General features: G+C 62.4%; 1 protein-coding gene across 1 annotated transcript in view; it reads left to right on the forward strand.

Annotated features, from left to right (window-relative positions):
- Positions 1-9907: 9907 nt before the first annotated feature.
- Positions 9908-11691, forward strand: part of MYO15A (myosin XVA) — a 59229-nt gene continuing 57445 nt past the window's right edge. Inside the window, 2 exon segments of the mRNA XM_014592901.1 lie at positions 9908-10797; positions 10799-11687. Of these exon segments, the coding sequence (XP_014448387.1) occupies positions 9908-10797; positions 10799-11687 (1779 nt within the window).

Raw genomic sequence — 11691 nt, forward strand, 5'->3', positions numbered from 1 at the left:
TTTCTGAAATAAAGGATTGAAAGTGACTCCTGCTCAGACGGACGACAGTTTGAACTCAGTAGTCGGGTTGTGTTGGGTGGCCGCAGGGCATGAGTGGGGACAGGGGTGAACTTGGCCCCCTGGGGGCAGGGCCCAGCCTGGGAGGCAAGGAGCATGGGGTCTTCCCCAGGGCGGGCGCTGCCAGGAGAGCTGGCCAGGGGCAACCAGCACCAGATGCGGCCCCTTCAGAGACTAGACCTGGCTACCAAGTGGGCAGCGTCCCTGGAAGCCCATTCAGGAGTGAGGGGGACTCCCCTGTGAGGGAGGGAGCTGGGTGCATTTCTGATCACCTCAGAACCAGGGCGGGAGATCCTTGCTGAACACCTCTGCACGCCAGGGCCTGGGCTGGGCCCCACCATGGCCACTGAGTCCATAGCTCCCGAGTGCAACACCAGAGCATGAGGCCTGTGGGCAGCAAGGAGGACTCCGGGGGGTGTGCCTTTGGGGCTGGACTGGACAGGCTCTGTGCGGCTACCAGGTGGGCGACCTCCCCTGGGGCCAGGCTGGAGTGTGGAGTGGCCCACTGCCCAGCTCTCCGCCAGCTGCTCGCTCCGTTCCAGAGTCAAAACAGGAATAATAGACATCATGAAATATGCATGGGCCCCCGGCGGTCGGCGTGGTGGGCTGGGCCTCCGTTCCCTGCGACGCTGAGCTGCTCTGTGGGCCGGCCGGGCCGCTGGGGCCAGCCACGGGACCCCCATCAGGCGGCATGCAGACGGGGAGCAGGCCACGGGACCCAGGTAAGGGAACCCTGGCCCTGGGTCCTTAGAGCCGCCACTGCTGGGTCTCCCAGGTTGCAGGGGAGAAGCTGGACGGGGCAGCAGTGGGGCTCTGCCGCTTCTCAGGCCTTCTCGGCCTCACTCCCCATCTCCAGTGGGCAACCGATGCCCCTGGGGGGCGGGACACCAAGATGGGCAAGCACTCAGCCCACCTGGGCCCCTCCAGCTGCCCAAGGCCTGGCCTGCAAGGTCCTCAGGGGACAGTCATTCCCACTCCTCACCTTCCAGGTAGGGCCTCTGGGCCCAGGAGAACCCCTGAAGGTTCTGAGTTCCTGGGGCCTCAGCCAAGTCCAAGCCTCGGGTTGGATCCAGGCCTTCTGATTCCAGGCTAGCTGGGGAGGAAGCAGGAGGTGGGTCAGAGGTCTGGGGTCCTCAGGCAGTGAGGGATCAGGACAGTGCCCTGCCCCTTGCATGGTGGGCTTGCGTCCTGGGCTGGGGTTGTGTGAGGATCAGGGCGGTCTGTGTCTGTGTTGTGTCCTGGTCTTTCTGGCTCCATGGGCAGCATGGCCGCGCTAAGCCCGCGTGTGAGAGCCTGTGCACACCCAAGTCCTTGTGAAGTGGCGGCTCACAGGACTCTCGGGGCTGAGCGCCCCTGATCCACCTCTCCAGGGGTGCTCCAGGCTAGGTCCAGCCCTGTCGGCCACCCTGTCCCCATCACTTACTCTGATCCTTCATGGGGGTTGGAGGGCGTCAGCCCCAGGCTGGGGCCTTCAGGAGTGGGGCGGCAGGCAGGCCAGCTCTCACAAGCTTAGGCACACAGAAGCCGAGGGATGGTCATGATAGGCCCATCTGTCCACCTATCTGTCCACGTGTGCATTCACCCATTCACACTCCTTCCTCTCCAGCTCAGCTTCCTGGCTTCCTCATTTTTTCAGAGCCTTTTTTTTGGCAAGAAGCCCCAAGTTCATCTGTCCTCCTCCGAGCTAGGCTTCTTCCAGCCCTGGAAGGGCTGACTGGCCCAGCTGCTGGGCAGCTCTTCAACCCGCCCTGCTGCCCTGGGCCCACACTCCCCACTCCTCCCTCACCCGTGGTGTCCCAGCCAGAACACGCCTCAGCGGCCCAGACACTCACACTCACCGCACCCGCCTTCACGATGGGGGAGCCCTCGCACCCACAGACAAGTCACCGTCTCCTTCCCTCTGTCTCTGTCTCACGCTGTCTCTCTCCTGGATCTGTCCTTGTTTGCTCGGGCTTCCGATAGCACCATGCCTGGGGCACCAGCAGCCGCCATCGGCTCTCTCCAGCCGGGAGCTGAGGTCAAGGTCGGGCAGGTTGGTCTTGAGGCCTCTCCCTGGCGTCAGTGGCCCCTTCCGGCTGTCCTCACGCGGCCTCTCCTGTGTGCAGAGCCCCCGGACACACCACCTCCCTGCCCCTGCCCTGGTCGCCTACCCGAGCCCACCGCAGTCTCTGTCCCTTCCCCTCTGCCCTCTCCACCACCTGCCAGGACGGTGCCTGCCCAGGCTGGCACTTGCTGCGTGGCCTTGGCGAGTTCACACCACTGGCCGAGCCCCCTCCCACGTCCTTCTCCCAGCCTCCTTCCCACACAGGCATTAGGAGCCAGGGTCAAGGCTGGGCCTGTGTGGGCCTGCAACCTGGGCCGGCTGAGACCAGGTGGGTCTCCACGCAAGAGCTCCCCGGGGCACCTGTCTCTGTTTCTCCTGTCCCTCCTGTCCCTCCTCGGAAGCCCCCTCCGGCTGCAATCCCGGACCGAACCTCTGTCCCTCCGAGTTCCAGACCTGGGTCCAAACCACCTCTTTGCCGCACTTTCCCACAGTCGCCCCAAACCCACTGTCCCACTGTGCCTCAGACACATCTCAGAATGTGTCCACTGCACCCCTCACAGCATGGCCCCCACCCAGCCACTGCCCCCCTGCCTCCCTCCCCACCCTCCACACGGAGGCCGAGAGCTTTCTTCCTGACCACTTTCCAAGAAGCAATGTGAGGCAGTAGCTGTTTTAAGCTGGTGGCTTCAGGCAATTTGCTTAACCTCTCTGTGCCCGTTTCATCATCTGTAAGTTAGGAAGAATAATCAGGACCTGCAGTTAGCGTAATGGCTATGTCGCTGGACTCCCATGTAGTCAACCACGGTTCGGGTCCCAGACCTGGTGGCTTAAACTCACGCCGGGCGCGTGTGCGTGCGTGCCCAAGATCCCGAGAGGAGAATGGAGGAGAAGGGATTGCGGCGTGGCCATCCCCCTGGGGGTGATTTCTCGCTTTCTGTCTCTCTGTCTCTCTCTTTCTGGCAAGTGCACGCGCCCTATAGCGAAAACCTCTCCAAAACAAACAAACAAACAAAAACCCACTTCAGGAGGCCGTAGTGAGGGTTGACTGAGTTTTAGGGACCGAGCAGGTCTGTTCCCAGGCCCGGTAGTGACACGGGCCCCCTTGCTCTCCAGACCTGGGTTCAGACCAGGCCCTTCAGCTATAAGGTGGGGACGGGCCGCCGTGGGGCAGCGCTAGCCCGGCTGCTCCCGGTGGGTGTCGGATTTGCACCCAGGACCTCCCGCGCATGCTGGGCCTGTGTGGGCCTGCGACCTGGGCCGGCTGAGACCAGGCAGATCTCCACACGAGGGCTCCCCGGGGCACCGTCTCTGTCTCTCTTTCATGATGAATGAGTAAAACGAAGTGGGGAGAAGCCCCTGTCTTGACATTGGTGAGGGTCTAGTGAGCTCAGCCGGGCGCTCAGCCCTGAGCCTGGCTACGGTAAACTAGGCCGTGCTGGAGATGTTATTGGTACTCTCACGTTGGGTCCCTGCAGCCCTGCTGTGGCTCCCCGCTGCTTGAGGGGTGGAGACCAAAGTCTCGTCTCGGCCTCCTCGGCCTCACACGGCCATGCCTGTCCGCCTAGCCACTTTCTAATCTGTGCGCCTTCACCACTCCACTGAGCTGTAGGACTCCATTCAAGCTTCTCTCACCACCCGGCCCTTGCACCTGTCCCACCTGCCTGGAACACAGTCCCCTCTTCCATGGAAGTGGCTCTCCACTCATCTTTCCGATCTCAGCTCAGGGTCGCCATCCCAAGGGAGCCTTTCCGGACCTTGGTGTGGGTGCACCCACCGGGCCATGCCCTGACCCTCACGGCTCTCCTGCTGGTGCAGTTCATGCTCACCAATCTGTGTCCCCTGTGACATCAGGAGCTGTGCTCAGCTCTGACTGTCTAGGGCCCAGTACAGCATTGGCACATAGTAGGTGCACAGCTGACATCTGAGGACTGAGTGAGACTTGCTCCCTGACGTCTGCTCCATGTCTGCTGCAATCTGGGGACCCTGAGAGGAAACACCAGAACCCACCAGAGAAAGGGTGCCCACAGCCACCTTCTGGGCTGAGCCGGCCCCAGTAACCGGGAAGGGTCAGGTGGGCAGGCCCTGCTGCCAGCAGCCCCCTAGACACCCCGTCCCCAGAGCAGAGGGGGCAGCAACCTGTGCTAATGAGGTCAGCCATCTCAATGCCTGCAGCGTGCGCAGGCCAGGCACTGTGCCCAGCCCTGCCAATCCCAGCCGATGCCCGTGGGAGCCCAGGAGGAGGTGGCGCCAGCAGTGCTGCTCTCACCGATAAGCAGCTACAGTGAAGAGGCTGCGTGACCCACTGTGGTCAGCCAGGAGGCAGACGAGACCTGGCCCAAGCTCTGAGCTGCTGGCTGCCAGGAGCTGGCTGTGCCGGAGCTGGGCTCGCCTCGTCAGTCTCCACCTAACGACAGGGCTTGGGAGCAGAGATGCCTGCCCGCTGGCTCGGCAGGGCCTGAGCGAGCCCACTGGGCCATGGCGGTCTTCCAGCCTCCCTCCCCGACCTGGGGCAGGCAGGGAGTGCGGCTCTGGGAGGTGACCTTGAGCCTGAAGGGCCAGGCCCTGACATTCTTCCCGCGAGTGCCACTGAGGAAGTGCCACTGTCCCCTCTTTTCCCATTTTCAGTTTTTCTCTATTCATTCCTTTTTTCCCTAATTTTATTCCCTTATACACAGCTCTCCTTACAGGGTCCGCACTACCACCCGCCCCAACCCTGGGTCACAGGCAGGTGTCCACCCTGTGTACTTAGGGAGGTCCCCAGACTGGAACCGACAACCTTCCCATGTGGGTCCCACTTACAGAGCTTTGCATTTACTGCTGTGCCACCGTCCAGCCCCTTTCCTCTTTCAAAATGTCACTTGATTTTTAAAATAAAGAATGTATCCATGTGGTTCGAAATCAAACCGATGAGGCTGCATAGCGCAGCGGATGAGCGGAGTCTCGCGTGGCTGCCTGGCGCAGCGCTCTGCTGGCGGCTTGGAAGGCCTACTGGTGCTTGTGTGTGTGCCCAGGTCCCGAGGGAACAGCGGCCCGGGGGAGAAAGGATCGTGGCGCCAGACAGGGCAGTGCTGGGGCTCACTCCTTGGGTCCCTCCGCCACCAGCACTCATGCCCCGGTGCCATCCTCCAAAACTGTGGCTTCAACACCACCTAGATGCCGATGACTCCCGGACTGGCGTCACCAGTCTCTGCAATGGCCCCAGTATGGTCCTGGCAGGGCCCGACCAATACCTGACACTAACACGTCCAGAGCTGGCTTCCGGGCCTCGCCGCCTCGACCCGCACTGCCCACAGCCTTCCGCACCTCTGCCAGCCCCTCTGTCCTTCCCACTGTTCAGTTAGGAATCCTCAGAGCCATCTTTTGAAAAAAACTTTTAAAGGTTTTTGGTTATAGGGCACTTGTGCTTGCCAGAGAGGCAGACAGAGGAAGAGGGAGAAATGACCCCTTAGGAGGGATGGCCACACCGTCTCTCCCACCCTTCTCCTAGGTTAGGGTTAGAGTTCTGGGGCACGCATGCACCCGGCGTGATTTTCAAGTTATCAGATCTGGGACTTGAACTGCAGTCAGCCATGTAGGAGTCCAGCACCTTAACCACCATGCCTCCTGCTGGCCCCACCTCGGAGCCATTTCTGACGCCCTCCTCCCCCACCAGCGAAGCCTCCACTCGCCCTGCCACACATGCCCAGGACCCTAGCACTTGTCTGCACGCCCAGTGCCTGCTGCCTTGGCCTCCCTGCTGCTGTCCTCACCCCCACAGTCTCCTCCTCCGGGAAGCCAGAAAGATCCCATGAGCACTGAGGTCAGGTCACGTCCCACCCCTTCTCTGCCAGAGCCCTCCCCCCGTCTTGCTGCTGTCAGGCCAGGTGCCCCTGTGGCCCACATGGCCCTGCCCCGGGTAGGGTAGACGCTCTGCCCCAACCTCTGTCCCACCTCCCACCTGTGCCCTGCTCTGCACTCCAGCCTCGCAGCTCCTACACCCCTCGGGACCGTGTGCCACCCACAGGGTTCTGTCCCTCACCTCCCACAAATCTTGGTCACCTCACCACCACCCCACAAGGCCTCCCTGACTCCCACTTAGTGTCACACACACACACACTTTTTTTTTTTTTTTTTGCTATAGGGTGCATGAGCTCTCTGGAGTTAGGCACAGAGAGAGAGTGATAAAGTGACAAAGCATCTCTCAGGGGGGATGGCCATGCCACAATCCCCTCTCCTCCATTCTCCTCTCACAACCTTGGGCATGAACACACACATGCCCGGTGTGATGTTTTTCTTTAAGAAAATTTTTTTTTTACTTTATTTGTTTAGTTATTTATTTAGTTTAATTTGAGCAAAAAGGGACAGCATGAGAGAGAAAAAGTGAGAAACCAAGCCACCAGGTCCAGGACTCAAACCACAGTCACCCATGTGGGAATCCAGTGCCCCTAACCAACATGCCACCTGCCAGTCCCTAAAAAAAATTTTAAGAGGAATTTTTGCTACAGGGCACATGAGCTTGCTGGAGAGACAAGTAAGAAATCACCCCCCTGGGGATGGCCACACTGCAATCCTTTCTCCTCCATTCTCCTCCTGGGATCCTGGGCACGCACACACACGCGCCCAGTGTGAATTTTAAGCCGCCAGTTCTTGGACTCAAACTGCAGTCGACTCGTGGGAGTCCAGTGACAGAGCTGTTACGCCATCTGCTAGCCTCCTAGTGTGATCTTCAAGCAGCGGGTGCAGGACTCGAACTGCACAGTTGGCCACGTGGGATCCACACGGCCTTATCCTCCACAGCACCCGCTGGACCACATACCTTCTTCTCCACGTCCCTTCTCTACCTTATCCTGGTCCACAGCACTGACCACCATCCGACCCATTACGAATTTTCCCCGTTTACTGACCCCCCACAACATGTAGACCCCACGAGGACAGGATTTATTTTTGAAGAGGTTTTTGCTATAGGGTGTGTGCGCTTGCCAGAGAGAGAGAGAGACAGAGAGACAGAAAGTGAGAAATCACCCCCCCGGGGGAGGGCCATGCCGCAATCCCTTCTCCATTCTCCTCTCGGGATCTTGGGCACACGCGCACACGCGCCCGGCGTGAGTTTAAGCCACCAGGTCCGGGACGAGAACCGCGGTTGACTACATGGAAGTGCAGCGATAGCCATTACGCTAAGTGCTGGTCCCGAGGACAGGATTTTGTCAGTTTCATTCTCAGCCGCAGCCCCATGCTAAGGCAGAGACGTGAGTGAGTGAGTGAGTGGCTACAGGACCCTCAGGGACCAGGACCAGCTGACTGAGGAACCCAGGAGGCCCCACCCAGAGACCCCCGGGTGTCCACTGTCCCATCGGGGATGAGCGCCATGGGGGTCTTGGTCCTCTAGCGGTCAGGCTGGGTCCCTGGCTTGTCCAGTGGCTTCATCTGGACCCTCTGCCTCCAGAAGTCCAGAAGGGACACTGGGGTTGGCTCAGCCAAGTCCCTGCCTCTACCCAGCACCCAAAGGTGCACCTCTCCTTCAGGACCGCCCGGGTGCCCAGGAGCTCAGTGGGCCCCAGGGCCTAGCAAGGACCACAGTCTGGACTGGCCAGGCTGGGTCCTGCCCTCCCAGGCCAGCGGGCCTAAACAGGTCACTTCACCTGAGTCTCCTCATCTGGAGATGGGAGACCCCAGGAGACCACCGGTGCTTCGCCGGGCTGGGGCCTCACTAGATGCCAACTCTGGGAGGGGAGGCCGGGAGTTGGCATCTCTGGGCTCAGGAAGAACAAGCCCCCTGCCCCCCATTTCCCCTCAAGCAGGCAGCAGCTGCAGTCCAGAAAGAGGAGGACGAGTTGGGGGTAGGAGGTGACAGGGATAGGGATGGTGGCTGTCCCCTCAAAATCCACATTACAGGAGGACACTTCCTGCACGCCCTTGCCAAGCAGCTCCAGGTCTCCACTGAGAGTCCCTGCCCCTCCCCTCCCCGACAGCAGACACCCCCAGCCCCCGGGGGTGGCTGGAGTCCAAGGGGACGAGGAGCAAGGACCAGAGGGAGGAAGTGCAGGGAGCCTGAGCAGAGAGGCAGAAGGAGGCGAGACCGCGCGGCTGGCGGCTGGCATGGCCCACTCTCAGACCCTCGCCGCTCGCCCGAGACCGCTAGCTGTCCCCATGGCACAGCTGAGCAGGCAGAGGCTGAGAGGCCCCCCGATGGCACGGTGTTGCCTAGTGGCAGAGCCAGGGTCAGGGCCCCTTGTTGTCTTTGCTGAACTTCAAAAGCGCAGAGAGCTGATATGAGGGTCCAGAGGCTGAGCCGAAGGCCAGTGAGTGGGGGCTGGCATCAACTAGAGGTCTGTCTTCAGACCCGGACCCGTCATGGCCTGACCCTCGGGCAGAGGGAAGCGGAGAAGAGGAGGGAGGGAGGAGGGGGGCTGAGAGGGAGGGGAGGAGGGGGAGGGACAGTTATGAGGCCTCAGGTCCTGCCTCCCACTTCTCTCCACCCTCGGTCCCACCTGTAGTGCAGTTTGTCAGGTGGGCCAGACTGGCCCCCAGCCACACAGCGGCACATGGCCTTGGGTCACCTGTCCAACCTGACACCACAGCCCCCACACTGGTGAGGGCAGGGGCCACCGGCCACAGCCGGCCCACCCAGAGAAGCTATGGGAGAAGACAGGGCAGGGCGGGACCTGAGGAACTAGGCCCAGAGAAGGCAAAGAACTTTCCCAAGGCCACACAGCGTCAGTGGCAGAGCTGGGATCAGAGCCAGGCCTGAGCCCCCTCCACTCCCTCCTGTTCCCCAGAGCGGGGCCCCACAGGGCCGCTGGGAGTTCCCAGGAGTTCCGCTGAGCCCCCCTCGCCATGCCCTCTGAGCTGGGCCCTGATGCATTATTCAGTTCCCGACAGCCAGCCGGCTCCGGTTACACTGGCCCCTGGGCACTGGCCGCTGGGCCTGGAGGGTCCTAGGTTCCTGTCTCAGGCGACCAGGCGGGTGTTGACCATTGTACCCCGGGCTCAGGAGACCCAGCTCCTATTTGAAAACCTATGGGACACCGTAAAGATGTACAACGATTAAATACAGATAAATCATAGAATACGGGGGCCAGCAGGTGGCATGGTGGTTACAGCGCTGGACGCCCACAGGGCTGACTCGGCTGTGACTCAGACCGGGGGCTTTATCTCACACTGGGTGCCTGTGCACAGGGACCCGAAGTCCCAGGAGGGAAACGAAGAAGGGACTGTTGTGCGGTGTGGCCGCCCCTCCACCCAAAGGCGGTACATTCTGACTCTCCCTCTCACTGTCTCTCTCGCTCCTCTCTGGCAAGCTCATGGACCCAGTGGCAGAAACCTTAAAAAGAATTCTAAAATAAAGTAGGAGGGGAAAAAAGAAAAGCCAGCTCGTCTTCTGGCCCAGTGCAGGCAGGCTGGGTAGTTTGGGCAGCTGGTGCCCCCTTTGGGCTGTCTTCTCTGAGAAGCCACGGTGACAAGGACTCCGTTTGGAGGGTCAGGCGGAGGCACAGGGAGGGCCTGGCCAGGGTCAGCGTTGGTCGCCATGGCCACGCTAAGTCCAGGCTGCCTCCCGGCACAGGCCTCCAGGCTCCCCCAGCCGGTAAACAACACCCGTGGCTTTCCACTGCCCGGGGTGAAACCCAAGGCGGCCCCAGCAGACGAGTTATGGATCCGCCCTCCCGGCGTCCTGGCCGGTCCCTCCCCACCCGGGCTGGCCAGTCCCGGCTGCGAGCCCAAGGAGGCCGCATGTCCAGCCGCGGGCAAGAGACCCAGCAGGTCCCTGTGTCTCCAAGTCCCTGAGCCCACGACACCGGCCTCAGGCCCGGTGGGGAGCGGGAGGCCACCATGGCGAAGGAGGAAGATGAGGAGAAGAAAGCCAAGAAAGGCAAGAAAGGGAAGAAGGCCCCGGAGCCGGAGAAGCCCAAACGGAGCCTGAAGGGGACGTCGCGGCTGTTCATGGGCTTCCGCGACCGCACGCCCAAGATCTCCAAGAAGGGCCAGTTCCGGAGCGCGTCGGCCTTCTTCTGGGGCCTCCACACCGGCCCCCAGAAGACCAAGCGCAAGAAGAAGGCCCGCACGGTGCTCAAGTCCACGTCGAAGCTCATGACGCAGATGCGCGTGGGCAAGAAGAAGCGCGCGATGAAGGGCAAGAAGCCGTCCTTCATGGTGATCCGCTTCCCGGGCCGGCCCGGCTCCGGCCGACGTGCGCGCTCGCTCAGCAAGGCGTCCACGGCCATCAACTGGCTCACCAAGAAGTTCCTGCTCAAGAAGGCCGAGCAGTCGGGCAGCGAGCAGGCCACGCTGGACGCCTGGCTGCAGCGCTCCGACTCCCGCGTGGGCTCCCGCAAGCTGCCCTTCCCGTCGGGCGCCGAGATCCTGCGGCCCGGGGGCCGGCTGCGGAGGTTCCCGCGCAGCCGCAGCATCTACGCCTCGGGCGAGCCGGTGGGCTTCCTGCCCTTCGAGGACGAGGCCCCGTTCCGGCACTCGGGCTCCCGCAGGTCGCTGTACGGGCTCGAGGGCTTCCAAGACCTGGGCGAGTACTACGACTACCACCGCGAGGGCGACGACTACTACGACCAGCAGTCGCTCTACCGGCACGAGGAGGAGCCCTACCCGGGGGGCTACGGCTACAGCCCGGCCTGGCCGCCCTACGGCGACCACTACTACGGGTACCCGCCCGAGGACCCCTACGACTACTTCCAGCCCGACTACTACGGCAGGCCCCTCTCCCCGGGGGAACGCTCCCGCTCCAGACGACTATGAGCCCCCGTATGCGCCGCCCTCGGGGTACTCATCCCCTTACGGCTACCCCGACGGGTACGAGAGCGAGGCGTTCCCATACAGCTACTACCTGGACCCCTACGCGCCCTACGACGCGTTGTACCCGCCCCACGACCCGTACAGCGCCCCCTACAGCGCCCCCTACGACATGCCCTACTTCGATCCCTACGGGGTCCCCTACAGCGCCCCCTACGCCGAAGGCCTCTATGGTGGAGAGCAGGCCGTCTACCCGCCCGAGGTGCCCTACTTTTACCCCGAGGAGCCGGCCTTCGCGTACCCCTGGGTACCGCCGCCCATATCGTCGCCCCACAACCCGTACGCGCACCCCATGGACGACATCGCGGAGCTGGAGGAGCCCGAGGAGGCGGGCGCGCAGCGGCAGAGCACGTCGTTCCGCCTGCCCAGCGCCGCCTTCTTCGAGCAGCAAGGCATGGACAAGCCGGCCAGGTCCAAGCTGTCCCTCATCCGCAAGTTCCGCCTCTTCCCGCGGCCCCAGGTGAAGCTGTTCGGGAAGGAGAAGTTGGAGGTGCCCCTCCCGCCCTCCCTGGACATCCCGCTGCCCTTGGGGGATGCAGACGAGGAGGAGGAGGACGAGGAGGTGCCCCGCGTGCCCACGGTGGCCTATGGCCATCCTTTCTGGGGCTTCCTCACGCCGCGCCAGCGCAACCTCCAGCGCGCCCTGTCGGCCTTCGGTGCCCACCGGGGCCTGGGCCTCGGCCCCGAGTTCGGGCGCCCCCCGCCTCGCCCCGCCACGTCCCTGGCGCGGTTCCTCAAAAAGACGCTTTCGGAAAAGAAGCCCATCCCGCGGCTCAGGAGCGGCCAGAAGGCCCGCGCGGGCGGCCCCGCGG

Source organism: Tupaia chinensis, unplaced genomic scaffold (assembly GCF_000334495.1).
Source record: "Tupaia chinensis unplaced genomic scaffold, TupChi_1.0 Scaffold138725_1, whole genome shotgun sequence".
In the NCBI taxonomy this organism is placed as follows: domain Eukaryota; kingdom Metazoa; phylum Chordata; class Mammalia; order Scandentia; family Tupaiidae; genus Tupaia; species Tupaia belangeri.